Source organism: Lepus europaeus, chromosome 3 (assembly GCF_033115175.1).
Source record: "Lepus europaeus isolate LE1 chromosome 3, mLepTim1.pri, whole genome shotgun sequence".
NCBI classification, from domain to species: domain Eukaryota; kingdom Metazoa; phylum Chordata; class Mammalia; order Lagomorpha; family Leporidae; genus Lepus; species Lepus europaeus.
Genome location: NC_084829.1, coordinates 52400335 through 52413809, shown reverse-complemented (window position 1 = coordinate 52413809; position 13475 = coordinate 52400335). Strand labels below are relative to the sequence as shown.

The window sequence follows — 13475 nt, the reverse complement described above, 5'->3', positions numbered from 1 at the left end:
GCTGGTTTGGGTGATGTTTCTAGCCTCTGGACAGAAGAGGAAAGAGCACTCAATCCTTTGGAAAAGCTTCTGGCCCAAAGCAGATTCTAGCTCCTCCAAGCTCTCTAGCCCTCAGACTGTGACTGGGGCTGAGACCTGGAGAGGGGGACACTTTCATGGCACCAGGGAAAGATGCTGGTCCTCAATTAGCAGACTGTGCAATCTCTACAGGGCTGTTGTTTGTTTTCCTCATTGTAGTATCTGCAGCACCAACATATCTGTCACTTATAGATGTTCAATAAATTCTTGATAAACCAGTATCTGAAGAGAGGTTATACTAGTACCAGTGACATCAGAAGCGTTTGCAAACTGCATATGCTGATGATTAAGTGTTTGGACAAGAAGGACATCCATAATTCTACCAGTTGGAGCCTTTAGCCCTAGAAATTCTACCTTTTTAAAAAATTGTTATTGTGATAGTGCCCTGAAGCTGCGGTAACATAGAGGATCATATTTTACATAGCTATTTAAATCCAATCCTGAGGGCTACAAAATTATTTGGTTGGATATATGCCACATTTCATAGTATGTACATTGTATTATCTGACATATTGTAGAACTATAGAGTTCATAATGTTTAGGGGCCAATGCTATGGCATATAGGATAAAGCTGCTGCCTGCAGTGCTGGCATCCCATATGGGCACTGGTTCAATTCCTGGCTGCTCCACTTCAGATCCAGCTCCCTGCTAATGCGCCTGGGAAAGCAGTGGAAGATGGCCAAAATACTTGGGCTCCTCACCCGTGTGGGAGACCTGGAAGAAGCTCCAGGCTCCTGGCTTTGGATCAGCCAAGCTCCAGCATTGCAGCCATTTTGGGGAGTGAATCAGCGGATGGAAGACCTCTCTCTCCCTCTCTCTCTCTCTCTCTCACCCATTCTCTCTCTGCCTCTTGGTAACTCTGCCTTTCAAATAAATAAATCTTTAAAGAACAAGCAAAAAGAATTCATAATGTTTAGACTTAAGAAAATGTAGTCTATCAATGCAAAATTTTGAAATCTTTAACACTAAATTCCACAAATTTATTCAATTAGATTAAAATCCCCAGAGAGGTCCAGCACTGTGGTGTACAGAGTAAAGCACTTCAAATACTGGCTGCTTCATTCCCAATCCAGTTTCCTGCCAATGCACCTGGGAAAGCAGCAGCAGAAGGCCCAGCTGCTTGGGCCCCTGCACCCATGTGGAAGACCCAAAAGGAGCTCCTGGCTCTTGGTTTCAGACCAGCCCAGCCCTGGCCATTGCAGCTGTTTGGGGGAGTGAACCAGTAGATGGAAGACCTCTCTTTCTAATTTTGCCTTTCAAATAAATAAATAAATCTTAAAAAAAATCCCCAGAGAAACCAACTCCATATCTTTTATGGGGGCAGTTTGTCCTAAGTGGGGATTAGGGGTGTGTGTTTGTGTTTGTGTGTGAATTTTATGTTTTGGGGGGTCTCTGTATGGAAGTATATTTTTACTTCCAGATAAATGAATATCTCCTGGCAATATTCTCCTGGCAGTGTTTTCTAAATAAAACCTTTCTTTAGCATGGGGCTTGTTAAGATAGCTCTTGGCAAGAGACTTGTCAAAAAAAACAGGGGTGGGGACAGTATTGTGGCACAGGTTAAACTACTGCCTTCAGCGCCAGCATCCTATATAGGTGCTCGAGTCCCGGCTGCTCCACTTGATTCAGCTCCCTGTTAATGGCCTGGGAAAGGAGCAGAAGTTTGCCTAGGTTCTTGGGCCCCTGTACCCACATGGGAGACCTGGAGGAAGCTCCTGGCTCCTGGTTTCAGCCTAGCATGGTCTTGGCCATTGCGGCCATTTGGGGAGTGACCCAGAGGACAGAAGACCTCTGTCTCTGTCTTTCCCTCTCTGTAACTCTGCCTTTCAAATAAATAAAATAAATCTTTTAAAAAGGGAGCTGTTTATTTAAATTATTGACACTATAACAATCCGTATACAAAATCAGTTTAATGGTTATTTGTGTGAATAGATTTATATAGACAGAAAATAGTTCCACTTTTTTCTTTGTCAAGCAATCAAGCAAAACACAAGACCAATACAATTAATAGATAGACAATGGCTGTGTCCTCTTTGGGTAAGACCTGAAAATCATTTGGAGGATCCGTTTGAAACTTCAGTGCAGTAACCAAAGAAGCTAAAGTTTTCAAGCATTCAGATACAGTTTGTGAACAGGTGGGCCACAGAGGCAGGAATAAACTATCTTCATTCCATTGCTCTATACTCCTATTATTTCAAACTTCCAGTAGATGACTTGAGAATATGGTCATTGAGTGAGATAGTTTCAGTCAAAATTGGACATGAAATCCTAACATCTTAAGAACATTAACATTAGCTCATTAGTAAATACAAGTAGGAAGAATTAGGCATGAGGGAAACAGGCAACTGTGTAACTAGTTTGCTATGTCCCACTATTCCCCTGTTATCTTGAGTAGGGCTTCAAACAAATCTGAATTCTTATTCACATTAAAATGTAAATGACTGATAGTTTACTATTTTTCCAGAGGAATTTACACTTTTTAAAGTTTGAAAATCTTAATTAAAAGACAGAGAGGAAGAGACAACCAGCAGAATTTCCAGTAGATGTCAACTGTTGGAGGGGCTATGTTAAGAGTGAGACAACAATCTCTGTTATCAAATTCCTAATTAAGCTTTTTAAACTAACTAGGCTTGTTCCTTACTAGTATACTCATTTTAATGATAATGCTTTAAAAAGAGTGTTTAACTCCTCAGAAATCCGAGTACTTAAACACATCTGTATTTCCTGTGTTGATGTAGTTCTAATGATACTGGTATTTTGAAAGCACATTATAGTCCCTTACCTCAATGCTACACCTCTGAAATCTTTTTTTTTTTTAAACAAAAAGCTATTTTAAAATTTCAGATTACTTGTGGGCCAATATTGTGTAAATTAAAATAAAAATTATGTAGCAATTATCTCAAAGTTTAGTAACTTTCTGCAGTTATCATACCACAGGCCATTAATATGTACAGACTGGCATTGGTCTGTAGATGTATTTGAGGATCACTACTGTATCTCTTATTCTTAAAAAAAAAAAAAGGCGCCTAGATTTGGCCTGAAAAATCTATGCCTACCAATAACACCAGAGAGTTTGATTCATACCTTCCTCTTTTTCTCTTTCCTTTAATTCTCCCTCTAACTTTTAAAAGAATAACCTTTTAATAATCTATAATAATGAAAATTTAAAACACTTTGTAGTTCCTATCTTAATTGACCCTCCACTTGCAATGTGCTTGCACAATTTCCCCATTCCATTGTTTGGTTCCACCCAGTTCAATTTTGCTATTTTGATTTACTGTGAGTTTGGCTAGACACCCGAAGCTTGTGTAAGACACTTGGGTAGCACAGAAATTCACATACTTGAGGATTAACAAGAGAAATCCATTTGGAAAACAATGTAGCTGACAAGACATAAACTTTCTTTTCTTTTCTTTTTTTTTTTTTTTTTTTGACAGGCAGAGTGGACAGTGAGAGAGAGAGACAGAGAGAAAGGTCTTCCTTTTTGCCGTTGGTTCACCCTCCAATGGCCGCCGCGGTAGCACACTGCGGCCGGCGCACCGCGCTGATCTGATGGCAGGAGCCAGGTGCTTCTCCTGGTCTCCCATGGGGTGCAGGACCCAAGGACTTGGGCCATCCTCCACTGCACTCCCTAGCCACAGCAGAGAGCTGGCCTGGAAGAGAGGCAACCGGGACAGGATCGGTGCCCCAACCGGGACTAGAACCCGGTGTGCCGGCACCGCAAGGCGGAGGATTAGCCTGTTGAGCCACGGCGCCGGCCTAACTTTCTTGATATAAAGATTATATGATAGCTTGAGTTGCAATTTTTTTTTCTTTTTTTGGACAAAACACAGATTAACAGTCTTTTGATTGATAAGCAAGTCTAGCTTCCTGAAACTTCATTCACTGGCTGGACAGCAATGTATTATTTTCTTACCTCAATAACTCGAAACAAAACCTCACGTGCACATACATTAAGTGTTCATACATTTCCATGTATAAGGCACAAAACCCACAAATCTCTCACAGAAAAGTAGGAAACGAAAATTTGAAGCAAGAAATTGTAACCTAGTAACAGTAAGTTCATCAAACTGGAGTTAAACCACTTTCCTTTTTAGTAAATAAGGGGCCTTATACTGATAGGAAGCAGTCTCTGAGGAGTCTTTCCAGCCATTCTTTTGGCACAGTCTCCTTCACTGGATTAGCACAGAAGTCATTCCTCAGAGAGAGCTGCATGGCCAGAACACATCAACGGCAAGCACCACCTATCACAAAAGATGTTGAGCAGCAACATTCTAATCAGAGCATTTCAGCTACAGGGTATCTGGTTCACACATTCTCACCCAAAGGAGACTTCAGGGACCAATTCGCAGTGAATACACAGGCTTGTCTGTCCTAGGACTTAATTGGTTTCAGAGTTCTGTTCTAAGCTGAGGCAGAACTGCTTGCCTGAGGTCCCTGAACTGGGGCAGTTATGTGGTTTCTTCATAGGGCAGCATTATGTGGGAGGGTGGACCTTGGGTACCTCTTGAAATAAGTAGATCCCTAGAGGGACCCTTGGAACTAATGTACTCCGCCAAAGGCTTTTTAAACATGCTAGTCAAATCTGAAGAAATGTCTCCAATGCACCTCCTGGATACCCTGTTCTGTAGGGCAGCCTTAATATCGCTCATTAGTCCTGCGGCCCACAGGTATAAAACAGAAGAGTCCCATGACACCAAACAGTATTCATTCTCCTTGGTTAGGCCTCCTGGTGGCTCTTGGCACTGTATTTTCTAGTACCACGAACATTAGTAATATATGAGAATAAGCTTCCTGAATCCCTACATGGCTCCAAGTATTTCCTGGAAGTATAACTTATTTGTAATTTTTTATGTTATCAGGCAAAGAAGGGGTGGGAGTAAACAGCACTTCCAACAAAACAGGCAGACAGTTGTCCTGTAAAAAGAACCAATTTTCCAGTGGACAAGCAGCAAGGAGGGGACCAGGAATCAGATGAACTAATTCATTATGTCTAATGGCTTCATCTTCATCTTGAAGTTTCTGACTTTTCCACCTTAGACAATCTGAAGTCCAAATGTAAAACGATCCTTGGGACAATCTATTCAACAGCCAAAGACTGGTACAGTAGGATGGCCATTCCAATAGGGTGAGGACCTACCACCTATGGACTTTCCAGTCCAATTTTATTATGTATTCAACTCTGGGCCTCGCCTCTGGAAACCACATTCAAGATTCTGCAAAATTTTCAGGCATGAAGATGGTTCTCCTTAATTCAGCGTCCCATTAATCTTGGCCAAGATCCCTTCCCTTCCTTGTAAGGTTATAACCCAGCAGAAAAAGTAATACTCCTTTTCCTTAACAATAACAAAACTCTTGAATCTTTTGGCATTCAAATCATGGAGCCATGGAATATCCTTGGAAACACTCATTAATTCAAAAACCAATCTTTAAAAAATAAAAAGTCAATTTCTATTGTACCGAATCACCATGGGCCTCCTCCACACTTTGCCACACAGACAAGCCTCAGGTATCTTTCTTGGTCAGTCTTGTCTTGACTTTGTGCCTCAGGAGGGCTGCGGTGGCAGCACTGCAGGCTGCCAAAAAGAAAAAGGAGAGGCAGGCCATGTAGACGGACAGGGGACCGTGGCGCTGCAGGAAGATCTCCTGGCGCCCCTGGTAATCCAGGAGGATGGCCTCCAGCTGGGACAGCGTGCAGACAGACAGAAAGGCATGGAAGATCTGATGCCCGTGGCCTACAATGTCACAGGCACCGGGAAAGTACTTCTCGGGCACCGGGCAGGAGAAGAAGTAGGCGCTGACCAGGAAGAAGAGGATCTGGAGGGTGTGGTACCAGGCTGCCTGTTCCTGGCAGCCAGCCAGGTGGCAAATCGCCACACGGTGTGCCACGGGGCTGATGTCTAGGATGAAGGCGAGTCCAGCTGGCACCACCTGACAGATCTTCCTCATGACAGGATAAGGCCTCCGGTAACGATACTTGGCATAACAACAACCAGCACAAGATAACCAGCCGCAAAAGGCAGCTGCAGGCAAGAAGAAAAGCCAGAACCGCTCATACCAGGCCTGGTCCGAGCTGTAGAAGAAGTGGGCCAAGGCACTGCCGTACTGGTAAACGCTCACGCCAACATAGTCCACAAAGTAGAACGTGTAGTGGGAGAGCTCCGACTTGGACTGCAGCAGGTGGGCCAGAAGGCTGCAGGTGAGGTAAGTGATTGAGGACAGGATAAAGAGGAGCAGGGGCAGGGAGTGAGGAGAGGCCCACAGCAAGGCCTCGGCCTCCGCAAAGGCCCAGAATCGCAAGAGGACGGCCAGGGCCGCCAGCAAGTGGGTCCAGACGTTGACCACCTCGTTGTGTTTCTGAAAGAGGCTGAAGAAGTAGTAGCGCCACTCATGCCCCGTGGGGCGGTATCCGGTGCGGATGTAAGGCTCCCGGAAGAGCTGGGGCACGTCCGTCTCCGGCACGGTGCAAGGCATCTTGGGAAGGCCATCCTCCAAGATCTTGGGCAGGCGGCGCAGCTGCTGCCCGCTCACGGACAGGGTGCTCAGGCGCTCCAGGATGGCGGTCGTCATGGCGGGGGCCTGGAGGGAATCGCCTTCCACACAACACAGTAGGTTGGAGGTGCAACCTGAGGAAAATAAAGGAAGATTGGCAAAGCCAGAGTGAGGCGTGAACGTAGCTAAGTATGCCGGGGACTACAGCTTTTGATATTGGAAGATGGCTTTCTAGTGCTGTGGAGAAAGGCGGTAACTGCAGACGGCCTGAGTACCTTTCTCCATCTGTGAAATGATGGAGTTGGACCAGGATCCCTTACTGCCCCACCACTCTGATTCTGTGTCATCTTGTAAGATGTGACTGTTAGCCCCTAACACTAAATGATAAACAAGATTGAGTAACATCTGGAAGGTTACCTCAAGGCTTTGAGGTTATCAAAATGTAATCATCAGACAGGCTCTAATAGTGTGAAATAGTAAGTGTTGATATTACTGATGATAGCCTGTATTTCTGCAGTACCCTTCTAATCTTAAATTGTTCACTAGTTTCACTGAAAACCTGAAAGTCTGAGGTAACCAACTGAACCACAAATTAAAAAGATGGGAAAATCAGTCATCAATTAGGCTGGTAAAAATCAAGGCATATTCTGGGATTTCATTAACAGTTAAAAGTAACACATGACCTAAATTCCTAACATTAATTGTAAAGATTTTTTTTTTTTTAAGTATATTATTTGAAGGTAAGTACTTTAGGATTTTCCTCTCCTGGGTAAATAAATCTGTACTCAATGAGTTTCAGGTGTCAGAAATGCTTAATTTACAATTGGAATTTCCAGGCAAAGTTGAGCATATCAATTATTTCATAAAACACAAAATTGCTGCAAATTTTCATGTGAAGTTACTGGGTAAATGAATAGATTTTGAGCATATCTACAGTCACCTTCTTTTAAGGATTTATTTATTTCAAAGGCAGAGTTAAAGAGAGATACCTTCCATCTGCTGGTCCACTCCCCAAATAGCTGCCAACAGCCAGGGCTGGGCCAGGCCAAAGCCAGGGTACTTTAACCCCATCAGGGTTTCTTATGTTTGTGCAAGGGCCCAAGCACTTGGGCCATCTTTCACTGCTTTCCTATGCTCATTAGCGGGGAGCTAGATCAGAAATGTAGCAGCCAGGATTTGAACTGGTGCGCATATGGGATGCCAGCATTGCAGGTAGAACCAGTAGAGATGTAGCAAATGCTGCTCAGAATACTTAGCTATTAATTTTAGTGAATAAAATGAAGTTTTCTGACTTACACTTCCTAATTTTGAAAGAAGGGAAAAATTCCAGTAAAAAATGTAGGGCACAGAAATTAATGTGAAAGAAGTTCAGGGAGACCTGGAATTAAGCCCTGGTTCTGCCACTTATAAGGTGATGCTGGGCAAGTTATAGGACTCCCTAAGCCTCAGTTTTTTCATCCATAAAATGGAACGAGATAATAATTTTACATATTGTATGGGTTGTTGTAATGGTTAAATGAAAGACTGAAAGTGGAAGTACTTAACACTCTTCACAGCCTGGGATAGATGCTCAGTAAATGTTAAGTATTTCTGTAATTTTTATTATTATAATCTGGACTCTGTTCTAGATACTGGATACAAGGGATACAAAGTCTGATTAAATGGATTCCCTGCCTTCAAGTATGTCAGTCTACTGGGGAGACAGACAAGTAGGAAAATCCTGACAAAAACATGTATTAAGTGCTCCTTAGAGTCTAGCACCAGTTCACAAAGGCCCTGCGAACACAACTGAAACAGAAGGTGGAAGCAGGCCTTTCCAAGTGGCCCCTGAACTGATTCTTGAAGGAAAAGCTAGAATTCTCGAGAGAAGAAAAAAGAGGTAAGAGACATCCATGAGGCAGCGAGGTCAAGTAACTTTTGCCAAATATGGGCTCCCATAGCTCAGAACTCTAGGTCACACTAGAGAAGTTCATAATGTGACACTGATGCCAGAGAGACCTGAGCTCCAGTCCTGAGCCCTATTAATGAGTCACATAACTCCAGCCTAAGCTTTGTCATCTGTTAATGACAGAGGAACTGCCTTATAATGCTGATGTAAGAACTATGACATAATGCTGGAAAATATTTAACAAAGTGCTTGGTTCTAAGTCTTCAAAGACACTTGCCATTATTACAACTATCACTGATGTGAGACACAGTAATGATTCATGAGTGGAGAGACTAATGCCCATGCTGCATCTTGTGCCTACTTCTATGGCAGAGTCTGTAACCCTGCACTGACACATTCATTTAGCCAGAACTCTCTGAACAGACCAAAAACTGTCTCCTACCAGGAACAGGCTATGAACTAGTGCTTATTATAGGAATAAAAGACATCACTAGAAATGTATCATAGATTGAAGAATCAGATAGAAAGAGAAACACAGGGAGGGAGCATGGGAAAGAGAAAGAAAATGATCACCAGAATACCCTAACTTTGGGGGGCAGGTATTTAGCCTCATGGTTAAGAGTCCCATGTCCCACAGCAGTATATGTGGGTTCCATTTCCAGCTCTGGCTCTAGACTCCAGTTTCCAGTTGATGCAGACCCTACAAAGCAGCAGTGGTGACTCAAGTAATTGGGTTCCTGCCACCCACCAATGTTGAGTACCCAACTCCTAGCTTCAGCCTTGGCCCAACCATGGCTGTTGTGGGCACTTGGATAGTGAACCAGCAGACGAAATCTCTGTCTTGTCTGTTTTTCTGCTTCTCAAATATATAAATGAGCTGTAGTTTAAAAAACTCCTTAAGTCATTTAAAAACAAAGAAAAAAAGAAGGAAAGCAAAAGCTATGCAGTGTTTCCACTGTTAGCCAGCAGAGGGATCCGAGTGCCTGGGAGTTGGTGGATGAACTGCAGGAATGTGCCAGGGATATGAGATGATTTTTCAAGCTGTCCTGTTGTTGTTAGCAACATATAATGGGGTGGGGGTGGGGTGAGGGCTGGGCTTGTTGGAGCTATGAGGAATTAAAGTGCTCTAATTTTTTAGATACAGGTTTCTATTTCCTGTTAAGCTGAGTGGGAAATCAGATGAAGTTATCCATCTGATTTTACTGTTGGGAGAAGTTGAGGTGAACCACTGGGGCCATGAAGCTGTAGAAGAAGGAATATCTGGAGAAGCTTCCCAGGAGGCTCCATCTGCATGCTAAGAGAAAGGGTATTTCCATCAACTTTGGATGCAATTCTTAAAAAAAAAAAAAAAAAAAAAGGCAGAGAGACAAAAAGAGACAGATCTTTTATCCACTGGCTCACTTCTCATATACCCACAAACACTGGGGCTGGACCAGGCCAAAGCAAAGAGCCTGAAACTCAGTCTGAGTTGGTGTCCCATGTGGGTGGCAGGGATCCAAGTACTGGAGCCATCACCTGTTGCCATCTTGGGTGTGCATTAACAGGAAACTGGAATTGGAAATAGAGCCAGGACTCAAACCCAATCACTTACATCTGGAAAACAAACATCCCGAGGAATGTCTTAACCACTGTGCCAAATGCTTGCCCCCAATCTAAGAAAATTTGGCATCCAGAGTTAAACAGAGGGAAGGTTCTTTAAAAAGTTCATGGAGAAAGTGTATTATGAAGAAATTACGCCTGGATTTCAAACTTTCTTTGTACCAAAATCAACCTACCTTCTAATCCTATCTTATACAAACTTTTTGAAATCACCTGCTGCATAACTGCACAATTCCTACTTATCTTTCTATCCCTCAAAATAGGGGTCTCATAGCAGATTCTTATTAAAAAAAAGACTCAGTTGAATTTCTAAAGATTAAAACTTTGAGGTTTAGTTGTTTAATGGTTGGGTTGGAGTACAATTCAGACCTGAGAAGTAATTTGCATCTAAATGTTCTGAAGGAGAAAAGAAAGAACATAGGACTGCTGGTCTCCAGATAACCATGACTACAAAGCTGTGTCCATGACAGCTCCCTGAGTCCTCCTACCATCAACCTTCCCTATGGCTTTATGTTGACAAGTCCTTTTCAAAAAGTTATTTCTACTTCACTTTCAGGGAAAATGAGCTGGGAAGAGGTTTATAGAACTAAGAAGCAGAGATATAAGACCAAGAGGATGTTATCTTTCAAAGGAAAGGGTACATGGGAAAAAATATTTGGCAGAATCATCATTTCCCTTATAAATGAGATCTTTAAAATGCAGCCACACCAGCCTCAGAGGTTCCTTAATATCTCCATCCTCTGGAGTGTGTAATAACCCAGTACTCACATTCCAGGGGCACAAACATCATGGCTTCCAACTCTGAGTATGATTTCTCATCTCCCTCAGCAATGAGGGTGTTGCAAAGCTTTAAGTCCTCTATCTGGGTGAAAAGGATTTAAATTCCCTTTGCCAGTGTAGGGTCATGAATAAGTCTAAACTTGTGGTCAGAAAGAGGTTATTGGGGCCGGCGCTGTGGTGTAGCAGGTAAAGCTGCTGCCTGCAGTGCTGGCATCCCATATGGGCACCGTTTCGACTCCTGGCTGCTCCACTCCCGATCCAGCTCTCTGCTATGGCCTGGGAAAGCAATAGAAGATGGCCCAAGTCCTTGGGCCCCTGTACCCATGTGGGAGACCCGGAAAAAACTGGCTCCTGGCTCCAGATTGGTGCAGCTCAGGCCGTTGCGGCCAACTGGGGAATGAACGAGCGGATGGAAGACCTCTCTCTCTCTCTTCACCTCTCCTTCTCTCTCTGTGTAACTCTTTCAAATAAATAAATCTTAAAAAAAGAAAGAGGTTATTTGTCCTTTCCTTAGCAGCCTCTTCCCCTTGCATGAAATTATCCCTTTGATAGCAACCAACACAGACACAGCGTTGGTAATGAATTATAATTTCTTTATGATCATGAACTTCAGAAGTCACTGTCTAGTGGAATCTGACTACCCTATTAGGCCTCATTTTCTTCAAGCCAGAGTGTGCATAGCTTCCAGAAATAGGCTTCAGGGGCCAGCGTTGTGGTGCAGCAGGTTAAGCTGCTGCTTGCAACGCCAGCATTCCACATGAGAGCTGTTTCAAGTCCCGGCTGCCCCATTTCCAATTCAGTTCCCTGCTAATGTATCAAGGAAAGCAGCAGAAGATAGCCCAGATGCTTTGATCCCTGCTGCCAGCCAGGGAGGTCTGGATGGAGTTCCAGGCTCCTGGCTTCAGCCTGGCTCAGCCCAGGCTGTTGTAGCCATTTAGGGAGTGAACCAACAGATAGAAGATCTCTCTGTGTCCCTCCCTCTACCTCTGTAACTCTAGCTTTCAAATAAGTAAATAAATCTTTTTTTTTTTTAAAAAAGGTTTCAAATGAGCATATTGTGCAGAAAATCACATATTGGCATCATGATGTTGATGGAGGCACACACCTCCCAGCATTCCCTGGGTAGCTGCTCTGAGTAAGGATCCCTGCCTACTAGCTTCTATTTCCCATGTACTCCCACACAAGTGATGTTATCAGATGACCAAGATGCTACCTTGGAATGGTCTCCTTTGCTCAGGGTTATCCAACTTCTGGATACGTGAAATTTAAATTATGCAGTTCATGAGGATTCTTATAAAGAGGGACTGGATAAGCTCAAATCTTAATAATCTGATCAACCACAAAGCATTTTCAGAGCAAGCATTACCTTCTCAGTACTATTCCAGGCTCCAAAGGCCACAGAGAATAAAACTACTTCCCGTAAGAAGCTTACAAGAAGAGTCCGGCTTCATGAATCAACCACCTGCCCCACCAGATAGCACAGTAGAGTGAAACGCAAACAGGTCTCTACAGAGCATGATCAGAGGCACGCTGAGAGAGCCATATAGAAAATGGGCTGGTGTTAGGCCTAGAAGCCTGGATAGAGCTTAGACATTCCAGTAAAGGGACAAAATATGAACACAGACATGGCGTGTCTTCATGGTGGTTCCATGAACAGAGCGGCTTTTGGGGGAGTAATGAGGAAGGGAGTAGGTAAGAACAGTAGTGGGGCCGGCACTGCGGCATAGTGGGTAAAGCTGCTGCCTGCAGTTCCAGCATCGCATATGGGCGCTGGTTCAAGTCCTGGCTGCTTCCACTTCCAATCCAGCTCTCTGCTATGGCCTGGGAAAGCAGTGGAAGATGGCCCAAGTCCTTGGGCCCCTGCACCCACGTGGGAGACCTGGAGGAAGCTCCTGGCTCCTGGCTTCAGCACAGCTCCAATGTTACAGCCATCTGGGGAGTGAACCAGCAGGTGGAAGACTCTCTCTCTCTCTGCCTTTGTTTCCCTGTAACTCTGCCTTTCAAATAAATAAATATATATATTTTTTAAACGGAAGGTTAGGTTTGATGCTACAGAAGGGAAGATGGGAGTCATTTCCCTGCTCCAAGTCTTTCAGCTTGTTTCAGTGTTTACCTGCCCTGAGCTCTGCAGGATTCCCACTGCTGATTGATGCTTCCTCTCTGCTTAAGTGAGACCACCCTCCCCAGCCCCACCTTGACTGTCTCTTCCCACCCTTCATGTCAGTTGTGTTCTGAGGGTTTCACCATCTGCCTTCTCTCAGTGTCCATGGTACCCTTTACACAGCACTTCCCTAGGCCCTTAGCTTTTGCTAGCACCTGTATCACATGATTCCTAAATACGCCTTCAGCCAAATTGTTCCCGAGATTGGATTCAAATATCCAGTGGCAGTAGATGTGTCCAATGGAATGTCCCACTGTCACCTCAAACTCAACATCTTCAAACATCTCTTTCAGCCTAGACTTGACCCTTCCCCTACATCTATGTAGCCATCGATGCCTGCTAATTTTTTTTAACTTTTATTTAATAAATATAAATTTCCAAAGTACAGCTTTTGGATTACAGTGGCTTTTTCCTCCCCATAACTTCCCTCCCTCCCAGAACCCTCCCATCTCCTGCTCCCTCTCCCATCCCATTCAC

General features: G+C 43.8%; 1 protein-coding gene across 8 annotated transcripts in view; it reads right to left on the bottom strand.

Annotated features, from left to right (window-relative positions):
- Positions 1–1975: 1975 nt before the first annotated feature.
- PAQR8 (progestin and adipoQ receptor family member 8) overlaps positions 1976–13475 on the bottom strand; it is a 150809-nt gene continuing 139309 nt past the window's right edge. For all 8 annotated transcript variants that reach the window (XM_062186254.1, XM_062186253.1, XM_062186256.1 and 5 more), the window contains one exon: positions 1976–6704. In XM_062186254.1, coding sequence (XP_062042238.1) covers positions 5584–6704 — 1121 coding nt within the window. In that variant the 3' untranslated portion in view covers positions 1976–5583. The remainder of the gene's footprint in view (positions 6705–13475) is intronic.